Raw genomic sequence first — 18,911 nt, 5'->3', positions numbered from 1 at the left:
AATGCAATGGGCTCACCAAAATATATTTTAATATTTTCTTACTGTTATCTTCACTTTTTCCCTCAAATATTTTGTTTAATTTCATTTGGAATGAACATATATCTAAACTGTAAACTATAAATCCAGACTCGTATCATTTAAATCATGGTAATTTAGCATAGCAAGAGTGGTTTCATAGTCCACATCAGTTTTCGAGAGTCACTACATGATTAAAGTCCAATAAACCACACAAAAGCAGGAGGAAGGAAGAGGAAGGGGGTAGTGGGCAATTGAGGGGTAGTTATTCAGGATGCAATGAGTGAACAGGGCTGCGTTTATCATTTTCAGGAGCCCAGGCAAGAGCAGGAGTTTAATCTGTTAGAGAGGCGGTTCAGACCACTGGTTCCACCTCTTATCCTGCTACTAGAGATGGGCTGGGAAGTTAGACTAGGTCACAAAGGTTTCCTGTTCTGACCTCCTGCTGTTAACATTCCTCCCACACCCACATTGCCCATCCGGGGAGGCCCTTCTCCACATGCTCAAAGAAAGTTAAAGGGTCCTTGGGGTTCTGCTGGAAGTGGACTAAAGCAATTAGAAAGTCTACCTACCTGTTCCTTTTAACACTATTTTACTGAACAATGCTATGACCAAGAGAACCATGTCTAATAGGATGTCTGATTGCATTTCTCATTGCTATTACCTGGCTGACCTGCAGCTAGAGGCCAAGTCAAACTTCACTCAGTCAGGAGCAACGCAGCCACCGCTGCCTGCCTCAGGTGTGTTTCTATTACAGAGGTAGGTGAAATGGCTACATCATGCACTCTGGGTGCCTTTACAAAAGTATTATTACTTGGATTCAGCCTCCTGGGAATGCCGTTTCAGACTCACCATGTTCCAGAACTTGTTTCCAAGATAGATGGGATCAAACTTCCCCCATGCCCACAAAGTGTTGATTTTTATTTAGGGATGTCTCTTACATTCTTTGTATTGATTTTGTCCAATTAATGTCTTTTTTTGGGAAAACTTGAACGTTAGGTCCAACCCTGGGCTTTTAAGGAGTAACTTGCTCCTTTTTGTATTTTTTAAAACCTCCCTGTTCACACTGTTGGCCTTAGCCTTATTACTGCTGCTCACTTCAGCTTTACTTTCATTTTCAAATATCCCTTGAGTATCTCATGGCCCAGGAGTAAGAATCGCACAGAGATAGTATTATTGGAGATGAGAAAGAACTTCCTTCAACTTCTTCTCTGAAAATATACTGCAGGAGGACACTCACTTGCCTGCCTCACCTCAGTGCTTGGAGGTTGCTTTTTGAGAGTTACTTTTCTCTTGATCCTTGTTGTTTATTTTTCTTCAAAGCATATTGTTGATCCTCTGTAGTTGGTTTATTTTTCTGAGAAGACAGACTCTCTTGCAAACAAAGAAACAGACTGGGATGCTAGAAGAGCAGTATTTATATAGCCACCCAGTAGGGGGTCCTACTTTACTCTCTACCCTGTCACCACCAACTTCAATGCTTAAAAAAACAACAAAAACCTTAAAGTTTCATTAAAGTGATCACTCACTACTGTCTACAACTACAAATATCCTGAAAGCATCAGACCTGAGTCTGCAGCTCTTTGAATACAATGTTTGCAATGAACATCAAAAGCTTGCCACAAACAGAAATGGAGGAAAATTGACATATATTTCTAAAGCTCTGCTAATCTGTGGATGTCTACAGACCGTGTTTGCAGATCACTGATCAGATGTGGATACAAATATACTTCAATGCGATACGAATGCACAGCTAAATCTTTTAAACTGGATAATCTCAATATTTTAAAACAACTATTTTAACTATACCTGCCTCGAAAAAAAAAAATTATGAGCAAGAGACACACACACTTGATACAAGACATTGCTTCTACTTCCAACTCTAATGTTCATAACCCCTGGGTGAAGGGGCATGCCCCCATCCCAATCAGGAGAAGGCTAATGAGCTCCTCTGGGTTCAATCCCTACCAAACAAACATGCCTGCAAAGCCAACTTCAGCTGGAGGAAGCAAGCTTAACAAGGAGAGCTGCTAACAGGAAGGGGCAGCAACCAGAAGGAAAACTGCTGTGCCTCAGATTCATGTTATGGAGTAGGTGAGAGGAAAACATCTGACAAGACTTCACGGCCCAAAGACTTACCAAAACCCCAAAACACCCTTGAAAGGGGAAAAGGCCTTTGAAGCTGCCGGAGTGTGACCCCTGAGGAAGGCCTTACCGATCGCACCCTTTAAACGTCAGGTTGTAATACTGTAAATCAGCTTTGGTTTCAGAGACTCTTCTCCGCATACGGTAATGCGGGATGGAGAAGGAAAGGTGTCTGAGAACCAACATTAGATTGTGTCAGAATCCTAGTGAATTTTAGGTTATTTTAAAAAATCTATTATTAGGGACTCAAAACTAAAATTCCCTTTTGCAAAGTTGTAATAGTGTCTATAAACTAGCAACGGGAGACCCTCAAAGGTTTGAGTTCAGATAAATATCCAAAAGCTCATATGCTTATCCAAACCGCAGAAGGGTCTCCATTAGGGCCCACAATCCACATTCCCCATACAACCCTTCTTCCTGTGGCCGGACTCCCGGATTCATAATTGTTGTATTGAGGGGGAAGAATATCACAGTTATAGAAAATTTCAAGGGGCATCTACTCCCGGTGTCTTCTGCTCTCCTCTCAATTGAGTCACTTTCCTTACCCCTCTTGGAGATCTATAGTTGACTGTGTCCCCCTCATCCAGTGATGGCTGCTGCTGAATATTCTGCTTTGCTCTCTGCTAGCCAGTCTCTACTCTGCACAGCACAGAGCAACAGAGGTAGGGAGAAAAAGACAGCAGCCGTCAAGCAGCCTCCTGCCTCTTCTATGCAGCAGTCACTAGTGGCAGGAGCTCAGAATTACAAAAAAAAAAAAAAAAAACTTTTCAAAAGCTGCAGCTGTCAGCACTGTATAGCTCCTAGGACATGGGCTGGAACTATGAACACTTGGGATGGGACTGCAAAGCTCCAGACAGACAGACAATATTGGTAGCTATGGAGAACGGTCATGGTCATTTCTTTTTATACACACACACACACTCTGGACTGCACCCATCCCATCGAAGATGGAATCATGGACGCAGCCGACTTCGAGCAGTTCTTGCAGGAACAAATCAAAGTGAATGGAAAAGCTGGTAATCTGGGTGGAGGTGTGGTGACCATTGAGAGACGCAAGAGCAAAATTGCTGTAACTTCAGAGGTGCCATTTTCCCAGAGATATCTGAAGTACCTTTCTAAGAAATATCTGAAGAAAAACAACTTGTGTGACTGGCTGTGTGTAGTTGCCAATAGCAAGGAAAGCTATATAGAGAGAGACTTTTTAATTTTAATTATTTGAAATAATACAGGAGACGAACAAAGTTAAAATGATTGTTTATAAAAAGAGTTTCAATGTGGTTAAGTGCTACGCATCTTAAAATAGATACTGTAAGTCAAATCAGATGTACAGTGTAATTGACTTAGAAAGCATAAAGTCTTCAAAAGACAAAGATGTTCCATAACCCAGTTTTCATATACTGAGGTGTTTCAGAATTCCCAAATATCCAGCTCATTTCAAAGTGAGATCAATATAATTCTTCCCATCTTGCTAATAAATTTTGTGTTTCTTGTTTCATCAAGGAACAGACTTTAAGGTAAGCAGATATGTTACCTCCAGAAAATAATCTAGTCCCCAGGCTTTGTGCTGGTCTGAGAAGTCATCGACCTTCTCAAGACACTTAATTTCACAGACTTTTCCTGAAAAGGAAGAATAGCAAGTTACAGATATGATGATGGATGATGATAGTTTGTTTTGCTTTTTTCAATCATGAATTTTTACACTATTAGGAAAAAATCTCGCTGACTTAACTCATTTGTAGACTAGCATAAATAAAGTGAGCAGGATTTAGCCCTCTCTCATAATTGTATGCTACTGTTAATTAAGAATAATTCATGGTGTTTAGACACTTCAGAGGTTTCAGAATGGTGTAAACCACAGGATCTGTAGAACCAAAGCTTAATGTAAGGCATATCAAGGATGAAATGTCAACCTTAACTCAATTTTCTTGTTTCAGTAGCTTTAAGTTGGATCTTTAATTCCCTTAACATGGTGTTTTCCGATCATCATACTTTTTTTCCTGCAAGTTAACTTTGGTTTCAAAATTATAGCAGAAAGCACACAGATGGTGGGGAAGGTTTCTGTGTTAAATCTGGGTAAAATGAGCAGATAAGCAGGGGCTTGGAGGAAGGGCGGGGGGGAGGGCAGGGCAAGAAACCAAGATGTTGGTACAGAAAGGACATGAGAAAGTGACTATAGGAGCAAGAGTGAGAAGCTGTGGGAATAAGAATGAACATTGGGATCTAGTTTGAATTATTGGAGACTCAGCATGGAAAGAAAGTAACCTCGGGCCAAAAAGGGACTGTTTATGTCTTACTGGTAGCACATGTTCAAATTTCCTTTACAATGTGTATTTAAACAATGAGTCTGTATACCTTTTAGGGAAGTGATGTTTTCCCCTGATATCAATAACCCTGGAGTGAAAAGGATATTTATTTTCAAACTATGTCTCTCCAGATTTTGTACAAGAAGCAAACATTTGCCTCAGGACGACTCAAAACACTACAATATGAACACATTTGTCTGTCACATGTTTTGAGAAAACTCATAACTGCAGTGGAGACAACTTACCAAATAAACTTTTAATTTCAGAATCAGGAACATAAAATGGTGGACCTGGAAAACAAAAAAGGAAAAGCTGAATCAGCAAAAGTCACGATGACCCGTCTAATATTACAATAAAGCAAACACTGACCAAATACAAGGAGAAATGTTAAAATATTAAAAAAGAATTATTATAGGTTATTAATTATAAGACTTTCTTTTAATAACAATTACTTAGAGAAGTTCAAAAAGCAGTGGAAAACTTATTTGTATTAAGTTAATAATTATCAAGGAAAACTTAAGGAGCTTCTGGGTTTAATAAAAATTAATCAATCCGCCTGATGTATGATACTTAATGCTTACATAGAGCTTTTCATCTTCAAAGCATTTTACAAATATTTATTAATGAATTATAACACCTGTGAGGTAGCCACGCTACAGTAAATTGGGCAATAATTCCTGATTTTAGGTCATGAGGTACTGAAAATCCTGAGTTAGTATCCATCAGAAATATAATAGGATTTTCAGATAATGAGGGTGCAAGTGAGGGAGCAATGCTAGGGTAAGGGAAGGGTGCCAAGGAGGTGGACATAGCAGAAGGGGATAAACAGGACACTCTCTATACATTATACAAAAAACAGCGAAGGCAACGTTATTTTGCATTTTGTTTCACAATTCACCTCTCCCCCACCCCCAAAAAAACAACCTTTCAATTGAGACCAAGCACGAAAAGTTTCTGCCTTGTAGGAATTTTTTTCCAAAACTGAGAAGCAAGTGGAAACAGGGTTATAAAGAAATTTACATACAAACAAACCCCTCTCCCTTCACCCCCCCAAAAAAAATCACAAACTTTTGCTACTGTGAATGCCAAAATATAGTTAAATAGAAAAACATATTCAATCTGAGCACCAAGCCTCTTGACACGAACTGAGGCAAAATTATTTTTATATATATATATATATATATAAATAAATAAATTAATTAGTGTAAAGGTAAAAAGTGATTTTACTTAACTTCTAAACAAAATGATTCAAAGTTCTTACCTTTATGTTTATTTGAATCATATAAAACACTAACCAAGAGATAACAGCAGCTTCCCTCCATTAGAGACAACATCAAATTGGCATAGCTAAAAAGAAAAAAATATTTGCAGTCGTAATTATTTTGTAAGTATATGGTACAGAGTACTCAAAATGTTCAGCAAAAAAGATACGTAATGTATTCCTATGCAGAATAGTTCAAATGCACCCTTGAAATGCACATAAACTAATTTAACTGAGGTACTTCTCATGTAAAATTCCATGCAGTAAACATGCAACATATGAAATCCTAAATAAAATTAATAAAATTCTACCTTATACACATGCGTGCATGCACACACGCACACCATTTTTCATATGAACTAACAAACACATGAAAATGTAAAGCTGACCTAATATGTAAGTCTTCAATAATCTATAGTTACTGTAGAGGGGCCTATACAGTATTGATTTTGTTAATTCACAGCATTTTATTTTATTTTATTTTTACAAAGTAAGGGCCATGTATTCAACTTAACTTAATGTCCAGTAATAGGGGTAAAGTGAAGAGAGAGGGTCATGGGTAAGATTGGAGAGGGGAAAGGAGAAAAAAGGAGAATAAAGAAGATGGAGTGAGGCAGAAAAAGGTGAAAATGGTAGAGACCAAAAACAAACATGGAAAGCAAAAAGTAATGGTAAAATTCAGATCTGCATATCTACCACTAGATGGGAACAGCAGCTTTAGGTATAGAACATAAGCAGCAACATACAGTAGAACCTCAGAGTTACGAACGAACACCTCCGGAATGGTGGTTGTTCATAAATCTGAAATGTTCATAATTCTGAACAAAACATTATAGACGTTCTTTCAAAAGTTTACATCTGAACATAGACTTAATGCTGCTTTGAAACTTTACTGTGCAGAAGAAATATGCTGCTTTTAATCATCTTAATTTAAATTAAACGAGCACAGAAACAGTTTCCTTATCTTATAAAAAATGTTTTTAAACCTTCCCTTTTTTTAGTAGTTTAGGTTTAACACAGTACTGTACTGTATTTTTTTTTTTTTGTCTCTGCTGCTGCCTGATTGCATTCCTCTGTTCCAAATGAGGTGTGTGGTTGACTGATCAGTTCGTAACTCTGGTGATCATAACTCTGAGGTTCTACTGTACTGTCCTTATGCCAATGGTATTGTTTGCATTGGCAAGACCATTTCCAGAAGGAAACTCTGTTTCAGAACACAGTGTTCAGTGACTTTAGTTGCCACAGATAGCAAAGAAGGACTGGCTTGGATTACTCATGGTTTAAGGAAAGTGAGGGATGGCTGATTAGTCAGTGCCAGGAAGATACGTTGTGAAAGGTACCGCCTATCAGAAAGAAAACAGTCATAAAATAAATACATTACTTACTGTTCTCTATCACATGGGTTAATGGCTACTAGAGATCCTCTGTCCCAAATCCCATCAAACCTGCCAGCAATTGTGCTACAAATAGGGGGTGGAGAGAGGGAAAAGATTTTATATTAAAAACTAAAATGATCTCTCAGAGTGGTAGCCGTGTTAGTCTGTGTCGTGGGCTAAAATCCAAAAGCTTATGCTCAGATAAAGTTGTTAGTCTCTAAGGTGCCACAAATACTCCTCGTTCTTTTCAAAATGATCTTGTTTTTTATAATTTGACTGAGATACTTTTGCAAAAGAAGTGAAAAATCTCTGATAGGCTGTGCATATGCACAGAGGGCTGATATGCTGCTATGGTCTGGCCCCTTTATGCTATAAAACATTTTGAACAAGGAACATTTCCTGTGTAGAGGCCTTCTCTGGGTGCCACAGAAATGGTGGAATGAGTCTGTTGCCCTTTGGCAAGGGTGTGGCAAGGGCAAGAAGAGCTCTAGTTTGAGCACAGCTGTTCTTGGTTATGAGGCAGTTTTTTCAGGCAGTCATAATTTATAGAAACTCTGGGGATACCACTAATTTATGCCAAGGACTGCAACAATCCTTGGACACTTCCAGATCCAAGAGGGTGAGAGATGGCTCAAGACAGCTCACTCCATTCTGCTCAATGTGCACTGAGCTCAGCTCACGTGCAACTCAGACTCAAGACCCAAACATATACCTCAGATGTTTATTCTGAGGTATCTTTTCACTTGAGAAAAGCTAAAACTCATTGCTGCTTGCTTTAATCCAACAAATTGTTCGGGACTATTTTTGTTCCTAGTTGTGTTGGCTGATGTGGCATTGGTGCCCAAATTCAGTTTGATAAAGTCTACTGGTAAAGAGAACTGTCCTCACTGGTTGCCGGTGAGAATTAGGAGGGTGACATTAAGTAAGTTTTCCTTCTGGTAAATATGAAAACTGTGATTTAGTGTGCTGTGTAACAATGGAGTAAGTGACATAATTCCAAAGAAGAGTTTAAAATAAATTTGCCTTAAAACAAAAATGTGAGATACCCTGAAATTGTGCAGCAGCTTTCCACCCGATACTGGGCTTTATTTCAGAGTCCACAAACATTTAAATAAATAAATAAAATAAATAAATCACACTTTCTTCCGTTGTTGTTTTAATCACAACGTCATCATCAAGTTTTTGGCTTCTGACCTGTAACCCTGTCCTGTATTGTTCTGTCTGATGCAATGAGACATGAAACATTTTAAAAGCTCACGAAACCTTATGCTCAAATAAATGTGTTAGTCTCTAAGGTGTCACAAGTCTTCCTTTTAATTTTAAAAGCTTGTTTTCTTTTAAAGGTCTGCAAGGAGAGGAGATCCCACTACTTTGCCTTCTACATGCACTTACCATTGGCTTTTAAATATAACATTTCACAACCAAGACGTGATATTTAAGAGCCAATTTAAGTAGGGAGGTAGCATAGTCTCGTGAACAGGATCCTAGATTTGGGTTCCATTTCAACCTCTGCCACTGGCCTGCTGTATGGCCTTGGGGAAGCCACGTCACCTCGTTGTGCTTCTGTTTTTCCTCCCACCTAATTAGACAGTAAACTCTTTGGGGCAGGCGCTGTTTCCCACTGTGTTTGAACAGCACCTATCTGTGTAAGAGCCCTGATCTTAGTTGGGAATTCTAGGCACTACTGTAATACAAATAATAATAAATAAAACAATAGTTTATATCAGGGATGGGCAACATTAAGGGAGTAGAAGGCCATAAAAACCATTAAAACCCTCTGGGGTGATGGGGTATGTGACACAGGTGTGTGTGTCGTGTCCTGTGCCGACCCTGGGAGCTGTGATGCTGGGAGGAGGAAGCGGGATGAGGAGAGGAGTCTGGTCAGGTCCTGTCCCTGGAGGAATGTGACACAGGAGTCAGGGGGGTGGGGAGTAGGGTCCTGCCCCTTTGTGGTGAGAGGGTGGGTTGGAGAGTGAGCCTGCCCTCCACTCACCCTGGCAGAGGTGGCTCCTGTCCCACAGGGCTGGGCCTACCTCCTCGCTCCAGCCCACTGTTCTTGCCACAATGTTATGTTACGGAACCTCCCCAGTGATGCCTTGCCCTCTTCCTGCCCTTGTCTCTGCTGGATCTCCTGCCCTAAGCTGTGTTGTGATGGGCCAAATAAAATAATGTTACAGGCCAGATGCGACTCCTGGGCCAACAGTTGCCCATCCCTGCTTTAAATATTGTCGTTAGGCCAATCCTGCAGATCACACACAAACAACAATCCCACTGATTTAAGGCAATATTTGCCTGAATCAGGGCTCAGAATTGGGCCCCAAGGGTGTATTTAGTAAGTACACAGATTGTAAAAAATTTAGCCTAGCACTCATAACAATTCTGAGCCACAACTGATTGCTTAGTTTAACTGCTTTAGCTACAACACAGCATTCCTTCAAAGAGTAATAATTCCTGTTACTCATTAACTAGCAAAAAAAGTCTGAATTGTCTCATTCTGACACAGGGCATGAACACATCTAGGTTCCCCTGCCCAAATCATGTTCTGAATTTAGAACAAAAGTGACTGATCACAGGCCAGCCCAGGCAAGCGTGAAGTAAGCTTAACTGCCATAGTTACTAACCGAGTATTACCCATATTGTGTGTGGACAGAAGCCGCAACAGTATTGATGCATTTTTATACTCAAAGGAGTCTTCCAATTGTTCCATTGACAGAACGATGTTGACACTTTCACCACTCTTTTAGAACATTGCATAAGAGCGTCTTATTAAAAAAAACAAAACAAAACAGGAATGTAGAAGAAAATTTACAACACATGCATGTGACTCCTGTTTATTTTGTCCTCTAAATAAGACCACATCTCCTCACTATTTGGTCTAGCGATTCCCACTGGCAGCATTGCTAACGGGTTACATATTTTGTTTTACTTTGAAATATATCATTCCATATTGGTATCATAGAGGTTTTAAATTTTGCCATGTTACTTACAACTATATTTAAAAATCATTAACTTTTTAAAAAATTGCTGACAATAAGCTTGAACATTTCCGGGCTCTGCGTCCAATGATAACTAGAAACTAGATAAAGTTTAACTAGATAAAGATGCCTGTTGTGCAAGCAGCAACATTGCCTGAATCTTTCTCTACCTTGTCACTTTGGATGGAATATAGAAATATCTTTTATATTAAAACTTCCATTCTTGCAAGGCTGCTTAATCACACAAACAACAGACAATCAGCTAAGTCAGCAAAAGGTTTAGTGACCATCTGTTACGTTAATAACTTTGGATATTTTACCCACAATATCTCAGAGCCAGCACCACATTCCTGTCTCCCCATCTACAAATTATACCTTCTCTCTAGTAGCTCTGATACTCTTATCATTTACAAAGATAAATGATTGATTTCCTCATAGTACTGTAAAGCTATGGGGCAATACTGCTCATATTAACAGCCTGCTCCTGCGGTTGATATTGAGGCAAAACTCACCAGCCGTAGAGGGAGTTTTATCTAAATAAGAACTGCAAGACTGGGACTATCCTGCAGATGCTGAGTGCCGTTAACGCCCTATGGGACAGATTTTCTGGTCTGGCTGAACTGTATTCAGGACGTGATCAGAGGCAAGGAAGGTGGTTTTTAACATTCCTTTGTATCCCTCCCTATGCTGGAGTCTGGAGCGGCAAAGGTGGCTTTGTACCACCCAATAATTCACTGGCACAAAGGAAAGCCTCCACTGGCTGGATCGAGCAGCTTTGAGCCAGAAAACAGGGGCAAAGTCCCCTTAATGGACTGGTAAATCTGGCCCATTGACTGCTCTGGGTACTGAGAGCATTCAGCATTATGAAGGACTGAGCCTAGTCAGTAGCAAGCAGGCAGGGCTTGATTCTGAGAGATGCTGAATAACTGCATCTCCCACACAATATTGTGGTGGAGCAGACGACATGCCCCACTTCCACGGACAAGGCAAAGTTAAGGAACTCCTGTGGTCGCAATCAGCCTCAACCCCTCGCACTTGTGAGGTGTGTCATGCCTGGAAGCAGGCCCTTATAAGGGTGGAAATCAGTGCAGTAGTGGTGGCAAGCAGTGCCAGGGTTCAGAGCTCCCAGACTGGGAGTCCTGTAGCACTCACTGACCTATGGCTTTTATGTGCTGTCTGCCGAGCCCTCTGGAGAAGCAGATGGCCTGGGCTGGTTATCTTTATTACAATTCCATCATGATTAAGCCATAACCTTTACTCACATTAAGGAACTGAGAATGCCTGTAAGGCCTGAGAGACTACTTCCTTCTCTCTTGCACAACGAAGGGGGAGGGGTCAGGAAAGTATTTTCCTTTTGTATGGACTGCTTTATAGCCCCTGAAAGGGGGTAGATTCATACAAGGCACAGCTGCAGGGCTGTACTCTGTACCCCAGAAACAGACCACACGGTTGTGGCTGTCTGTAGAACACAGGAGGTAAACAAGGTGCTTGCTCTCACCCCTAGGCGGCAACCCCGAAATGTTAGCTGGCGACAGACATCTGTCAGAGTCGCAGATGTTCAGTGCTTCTTATGATTTGGTCCTTACTGCTCAAATGCTTTTGGCTAGTTCAGATAAAACATAACCTAACAATATTTGTTAAAAATTTGATTGGTGAAAAAATGCTGTTCATTCCTACCTGGACAAATCATAGATACTGCAACAATACAGAGAAATGTTCCCAGAGGTACTCTGCAATGAAAAGCAGGGAAACACCTTTTAGTGAACTACATATTTTAATATATATATATTTTAAAATAAAAAACCTAAGTGGGGGAGGAATTAGGAGGAATGTTCTTTCAGTTTTTCCTTATTGATGTATATCAAAGCCCTGTGACTGCTGCTTCACCACTGTCATGTGGTATGGGCTTAAGGTTCAGAGAGAGAGAGAAAAAAGGTGGATGAGATAATATCTTTTACTTAAGACACTAGATTTACTGCTTGTTACAACAATCACTAACCCCCCTTTTTGTCCTACCAGAACAGGAGTGTTAACAGGCCACTTCACCTTGACTGGTCCCTTAGACAATGTGCTAACTACTTATGCTAAACTATCTGTTTGACCCTGCATTTAGTTGTGACACTGTGAGTACCTTTTCCAGGCCTGAAGAAGAGCTCGGAGTGGCTTGAAAGCTTGTCTTTCTCACCAACAGAAGTCGGTCCAATAAAAGATATTACCTCAACCACTTTCTCTCTCTAATCTCCTGGGACCAACATGGCTACAACACCACTGTATACAACTGATTCATCAGGGCATTTACGCAAGTGTCTAATTTTAAGCATGGGAGTTGTCCCATTGACTTCAAAGTGTTTAAAGTTAGGCACTTAAATACCTTGCTGAATGAGGGCCAAACTAAATAACAGCTTGAGGATAATTACCCAGTACAAAATTCAACTTTGATGCTTCTTTCTCAGAATCCTCTTTAGAACAGGTGAAAGATGAAAGGCAAGACAAAGAAGCGCTACATGACTAAAGAATGGTTTGGCCTGCTCAGCTGTCCCTGAATTGCATCATTAAGTATAGAAAAAGATTTGACTATGCAAGCACAAAACAAACCTTAAAAACTTTGGCTCCAGAAATCCCTGGGACTGGTTCTTCAGAATAAGAAAGATTCTGTTCTGTGAAAAATTCCTTCAGTGCACATTCGCTGAGTTCCACACCAACTACACAGTGTCCCATGTCAGCTAACCTATGCACAGCAATAAAAGTTTTCATGTTTACTTGTGATTCACTGTTCTTATTACATAATTTTGATTTATACTGATCATTCTCTACCTCAAGATGAGGCTTTGGTACATATGTATCTCCTACAGAACAGTAGTTTATTACAGCAGTTTTTTTCAGAATCCAAGCTCTTGTGAGATAGGGTTTATATAGGTATTTTTAATCTCGGAGTTTTCACACTTTATTGGAAAAAAAACACAGTATCTGATTTTAATGCAATTTTGCATGGTTATTTGAGTAGATCTTGATATGAACTAAGGAATGCACTTTGTTTGAACTTGAGAAGCTTTACATGCAATTGATTATTCATTTTTACTATATTAATGGAAAATATGGGGGCACTACAATGACCAGTAATAATACTTCCCTCCCATGGTGGATGACCAAGGATTCAGTCACCTAGTGGATAAAGTGTTTGCTTGATATTTCACATCCTGTTAACGTTATTACAACATCAATGTTTGAAAAACCGCAAAAGCTGTTGAACAGCAAGAAACTTTCTCTGGCAAGTAAGGAGCTAGACTATCACTTTCTCAAACACTTATAAGGCTTTCATTTCGTGGTTATGAAGAAAATTTTCCAAATTTGAACTGAAGATGGATGCTGACCCATGCCAAGTGAAATCTCTAGTAACTGTGATCCATATTAATACATGACATGAGTTTTTAGATAAAGAGCAATCTTATACTGCATGCCTGAATGACTCAGCATTACTACACTTTACACATTATTACTACTATACTGTTCTCTTGTGTCTCAAGATACACAGCTCAAGACCTATGCTGCTGCCTGGCTTTGCCAAACAGCAGCAGAATGAAACTAACAACACACTGGTCAGGTTCACTGCAACAGAACTCTTATCAGTTAACTGCAGAATCACATTTCTTTCACACTGCTGCTGTTTGGCAAAACAGAGAAGGTACTAACCAAGAGCCTATGTTGATACAGAGTAGCAGCAGAGACACTCTCCCCTCAACCTTTTTTTTTTTTTTTTTTTGGGGGGGGGGGGACATGATGGAAGGAAGCTAAGACAGAGATTGAAAAGCTTAAAGTTAAACAAACATCTACTAATCAGCAGATAGTACATACTCTTGAAGTAGGCTCCCAGGAGAAAAGGAGTACTTGTGGCACCTTAGAGACTAACCAATTTATTTGAGCATAAGCTTTCATGAGCTACAGCTCACTTCATCGGATGCATACTGGGGAAACTCTCCCAGGAGAGTACCCTGGTAGGAATCCCAGCACCCTCCCACTTCCTAGCAGCCAGGACGTAAAGTATTGGGCTTCTTAACAGGTCATTTTCCTTGAAGCTCACTGGTGCCTACTCTCCCTATTTGGATAATAGGTGCCTGGCAAATTTTTCTAGCTCTCAATCAACTTACCATACCAAAAATCTTAAACATCTTACTCTTTCATAACCTAGCTGCTTTTGTATACATCAAATTTTTATATAGCTCAACTGTTCTTTTTCCTACATGAATGTTTCTAACCGTTCGTTACTATTACCTCATCACTGGAAAACCTGGAAGAATTAAATGCTGCCTTCTTTTAAAATATCTAGTGAGCATGTAAAAGCAAAGGAACTATACTTTATGGTGAAAATAAAGGAATGACTATTATATTCACTAACTTACAGAGATGCAGACAGGATAATACATTTTCCAAGAAAAATAAGTTAGAAGATTTCTACTCTTAAGGGCTGTATTTTACCATTTCATTTCTACTGCTTTGCCACAAAGTGGAAAAAATATCCTGAGTCCACTCCTGCCATTAAGAAGAACATCCAGATACTTCCTTAAAATCCTGCAGAAGAAAAAAAATAAATAACTATTTAATATTGGAATTGTTTCATGTTCATAGCTGAAAAGCAAGTGTAGTCAAGAATAAAAGGTATCAGGTATTTATATGATATAAAGGTGAAATATAAGTATTAATTAATGATTTAACATAGGGTCTACAGGCCTTCAGCTGTAAATTATTTAGTTTAGCCAAATTAGGCTTTAGGCTAAGTTATGCTAACTTACCTTTACAATAGAGCTAAGTAAGCTAATAATAAACTCACTGAGCTTGTGTCTATGTTTGTGATGCACTGATTTTTTAAAAGAAGTGCTGAGTTTGGATAAAAACGTCTATGAGAGCTCAGCAGACGCTACAAGATGACCGCTGGCAGCCTGGGTGAAATATTAGAGACTTTCTGTTACTATGGTGATAAGGGGACGTAAATGTTAACGAGTATAAGAGGAACTAACAAGTTAGCCTATGGAAAATGTGACACCACAGAAGTAAAAAGAAAAGGAGTACTTGTGGCACCTTAGAGACTAACCAATTTATTTGAGCATAAGCTTTTGTGAGCTACAGCTCACTTCATCGGATGCATACTGTGGAAAATACAGATGATGTTTTTATACACACAAACCATGAAAAAATGGGTGTTTATCACCCCAAAAGTAGTGAAGTATGTAAAGTCAAATAAGGAAAAGGGGCTCCTAAAACCATCATAAATATGTATGAACCCCAGTGGGCATCAGCACAACTGATTATAAAAGCTGCATTGTGGCCTAACTGCCGGGTGGTGGAGGGGGAGAAACCAGGATGACGACCACTGGTGATGGCGAGGATGACTAGCACTTCAGGTTTTTCCACAAGGCATGGTGTTAGTAATACAAATACCATGTGTTCTGTATTGGTCTCTCTCTCTCCTTTAACAGATTGCAGTGTAAGTAATTATTATAGAAAGAGCACTATGCAGTCTCTATTATTCACCTTGGGGGTCCTCTTTCTATTGATAACCTCTTTACTGTACTCATTCTTGGGGGCTGAACTTTCAGAGATTAAGGTATAGGTATAAACCCTCACCTTGAGATGGGTAATTGGTTAAAGTAACCCATAGCTATAGGTAAGTCTATGCCAGACATAATGCAATAGCCCAGCTAAAAGCTTCCACCCAACCTCAAGTGTACTATACTTTGGTGTTTCAAACTGTCTCCATTAATTTACAATATAACATCCACTTTTTAACAGACATTTAATTAAATTTAAAAAAGGAAATTCAATTACCGTTATAATTGGGCACAGCCTACTACTCGGGCAAAAGAATTACCCACCTCTGAAACGGCTACTTTAGATTATTAAAACTGAACGAACCTAAAACATCTGAATTTACTCTACACTATTTACTTCTTGTATTTAACTCAGCTTGGGCAATGTAACCAGAATAATTAGTTTTGTTTTCTAAGGCTCCAATCCTGTAAGGTGCAGCATGTGGATAAACTGCTGTGCACACGCACTACATACTGCAAGACTGGGGTCTAAAACAATTAATAAATACTGTAGAAGTGTTTCACATCAGAGAACACACACCATATCTAAGTTTTGTGGCCTAAAGATTTCATTTAAGATGTAAAAGTTTGACAAGCAAGGTGATCTTTCCATCTCTCCACTATCCTTGCGATGGCAACTTAAACATCGAAAATTATAGAAGCTCTGAACAAGGCTAGTACAAAACACTTCGATGTTTGTACCCAGGCTGCATTTTTGGGACAGGCCTTATGAAAGTCATATTATCCAATTATCATTCATTACAGCTTAGGTAGAAGAAAGAGTTACATACCGATGTCCTTGTTCCTTATGAAATCCAATTTTTCTCATTTGCCATTTCTGCAGCCATTCCTCTTCAGTCACCACTCTGCATTGTTGTTGCCCAATATCAGAGCTTTCTTTTATTCTTGGTACATCTGTAAAGCTGTCCATGGTCTCATATACTTATGTTGTCTGTGTAGAGGGTAAAAATATATATTCCCCAAGCAATATTTTGTACCATGTACGGAGGTCCTGATCCTGCAATCAGGGAGAACTTTCATTAATTGCTATTATTAGCTTCAATTGGAATTCTGTCTGAATAAAAACACTATTAAAAACAACTGGCATTTTAAAAGATCATGAAAATATTTTATTCATATCAGGTTTGCCTTTAATTTATTAACAGAATTGAAATGTGGGTCCTAACATATTGACAATATTTCTGTCACCTCAGATCACTTTATTTTGAGCAAATATCATCTATGGGACAATCCAGAATTCCTGCACGGATAGATCTTAAAGGAATTTTGTTCTATATTCTTAAACAAATCTTTACATACCATTTTATGCATTACTCTTATGTTCCATTCATGCACAGTATAACACACTTGCAATGAGATTCCAAAGAAATATACAAGGATTTAATTGGGGTTGGTTAGAATGTTTTAAGATAAATTTCCACACTTTATTTTTAAATTCCCTTTTCACAACACATGGTGGGACTGAAGAGGGGCAAGAATGGTTTCCATTTTCCTGAAAGGAGGTTCAGCTTTCAGAAATGTGGAAACCACTAGGACAAGGGAATTCATTATAAAGAATAGAAAACATTATAGCAGGGCTGCTCTTTTCAAAATTTTCTCCTTTTTCTAGGTGTGGTCCCAGAAGTTTCTCAGTCTGTACTTAATTTCAGTTTGCTGACCGAGCTCTGTAGGAAGCAGCTCTATTTAAATGGGGAGGGGGAGGTTAATATTAAAAAGGGGACATTCACGCATTTCCCCCATTGAGGACAGAGGGATATACTTTTAGACTGATACCTTCCTCTCCAAAGCACAGTTAAAACGCCCTTCTCCCCTGCTCTGTTCCCCAAAACTGAGATTTAACAGCTTGCTGACATTATATGCCAAATAAATTAACATGCAAAATCATATTTAATGCAATATTAATGTTGCAAGTTTAAAATATACAAAGGTCATGAAATTAATAACCTAAGGTTTCAGAGAAAAAGGATATCTCATTTTAAATTACTTTTTAGTGAGAAGAAAAAAATTAGTTTTGGTTTTTCCTGGAAAATAAAAATACTGAACAGCAAATGATAGTTCCAGATTGTACCAATCTTATAAACAAGAAGTTAAATAATTAATTGCCTGAAGAGTGATCCAAAATACCACATGTGAGCAAGTTACCATCTCACAATGACTTTTATTTCAGTTATGTACTTTTTTCCGGGGTGGGAGAATCCAAGGAAATAAACAAACAGAAATAAAACGGGGAGAAAGAGAAGAGACTGAGAAACTGTGTATTGTACAACACTAGGAGACTCTGAGATTACACAATCCGTTAATTTGGCTCCTCTGTGCCAGGGCCAATTACAGGAAAAGGCTATGTTATGCAATCACTCCACCCTGTTCTAACGCCTTAAAACAATGCGATTTCTCCACACCTCACCTGGTGCCTGATGCTCCAAACATGTTCATGCTTAACTTAAAGCCCAAAAAGAAAAGGAGTACTTGTGGCACCCTAGAGGCTAACAATTTATTAGAGCATAAGCTTTCGTGGGCTACAGCCCACTTCATCGGATGCACAGAATGGAACATAGAGTAAGAACAGTGCCAGCATGGACGGCAAGGACAGGAAATTTACTCTCCAGGGTTAAAATAAAGCGGGCGCTCAAGCGTTTGCAGGATCAGGGCTTTAGTGACTCGCGTCCATATACTGATGATTAAAGAGCACAACAGGAGCACCCTAGGGGACAGCCAGTGCCAGGGCGATGGAGGCTGCAGAGCGCCCGAGGGAGCCCTCCAGAATCTTTGCCGTCAGCAGGGCCAGGCTGGGGAGCCAGACAGGCCACCAGCGCCCCGCACACACACACACACACACACACTGGGAACTCCGACCCCCGCTGCTGGAGCTCAGCCAGCCCCCTCTAGCTCCTTTGGGGCAGGGACCCCGCAGCGTCTTTCCCTCTCCCAACGCCAAAGCCCCGGCCCCCAGCAGAGACCCGGCCCCGGCCCCGAGCGAGCGCCCCGTCCTGACCTGGCCTGGGCGCGGCCCGCGGAGCTCCCAGCCGGCCAAGCCGCCTCCAGGCTGCGGAGTCCGGCCCGCCCGGGCCGCGGGGGGAGGAACCCGCTGTCCCCGCCCCCTGCCCCGCACGCTACGCGCCGAGCAGAGCGGAAGCGGCAGCGGAGGGAGGCAGGCGGGCGGGGGGTGAGAGGTGAGCGGCGGCCGCCCCGGGAGGAGGATGGTGGGAGCGGCGGCGCCCTGCGGTGAGTGAGCG

General features: G+C 40.2%; 2 protein-coding genes across 8 annotated transcripts in view; one reads left to right on the top strand and one right to left on the bottom strand.

Annotated features, from left to right (window-relative positions):
• Window positions 1-3,398: 3,398 nt before the first annotated feature.
• Window positions 3,399-18,899, bottom strand: TPMT (thiopurine S-methyltransferase). Of its 5 annotated transcripts, none has more exons than XM_073331914.2 (10): window positions 18,671-18,881; window positions 16,449-16,675; window positions 14,549-14,641; window positions 12,671-12,803; window positions 11,753-11,805; window positions 7,110-7,184; window positions 5,725-5,810; window positions 4,709-4,753; window positions 4,513-4,551; window positions 3,399-3,777 (listed from the first exon to the last, which is right to left on the bottom strand). In XM_073331914.2, the coding sequence occupies exons 2-10, from the start codon at window positions 16,586-16,588 to the stop codon at window positions 3,656-3,658; spliced, it is 786 nt and encodes a 261-aa protein (XP_073188015.1). In that variant the 5' UTR covers window positions 16,589-16,675; window positions 18,671-18,881; the 3' UTR covers window positions 3,399-3,655. The 5 variants fall into 5 exon arrangements, with proteins under 5 accessions (XP_073188015.1, XP_073188017.1, XP_073188016.1 ...); XM_073331917.2 differs by having other exon boundaries at window positions 3,734-3,777; window positions 5,759-5,810; window positions 18,671-18,899; XM_073331916.2 differs by lacking the exon at window positions 4,513-4,551 and having other exon boundaries at window positions 5,759-5,810; window positions 18,671-18,883.
• Window positions 18,707-18,911, top strand: part of KDM1B (lysine demethylase 1B) — a 45,858-nt gene continuing 45,653 nt past the window's right edge. For 2 of the 3 annotated variants that reach the window (XM_073331908.2, XM_073331904.2), the window contains exon 1: window positions 18,707-18,900. The gene's annotated coding sequence lies outside the window, so the exon portion shown is untranslated. The remainder of the gene's footprint in view (window positions 18,901-18,911) is intronic. The other variant, XM_073331907.2, reaches the window with a different exon arrangement.

The sequence above is a fragment of the Lepidochelys kempii genome, chromosome 2, assembly GCF_965140285.1.
Source record: "Lepidochelys kempii isolate rLepKem1 chromosome 2, rLepKem1.hap1, whole genome shotgun sequence".
NCBI lineage: Eukaryota > Metazoa > Chordata > Testudines > Cheloniidae > Lepidochelys > Lepidochelys kempii.
This window is presented reverse-complemented; position numbering and strand designations above follow the sequence as displayed.

Coding starts and splice junctions, on each gene's coding strand:
- TPMT (XM_073331914.2), bottom strand. CDS start 16,588: ATGGACAGCTTTACAGATGTACCAAGAATAAAAGAAAGCTCTGATATT. Junction 4,754..5,724: donor TGATTCAAATAAACATAAAG/GTAAGAACTTTG, acceptor TTTGTTTTCCAG/GTCCACCATTTTATGTTCCT. Junction 3,778..4,512: donor AAACATCACTTCCCTAAAAG/GTATACAGACTC, acceptor CTTCCTTTTCAG/GAAAAGTCTGTGAAATTAAG.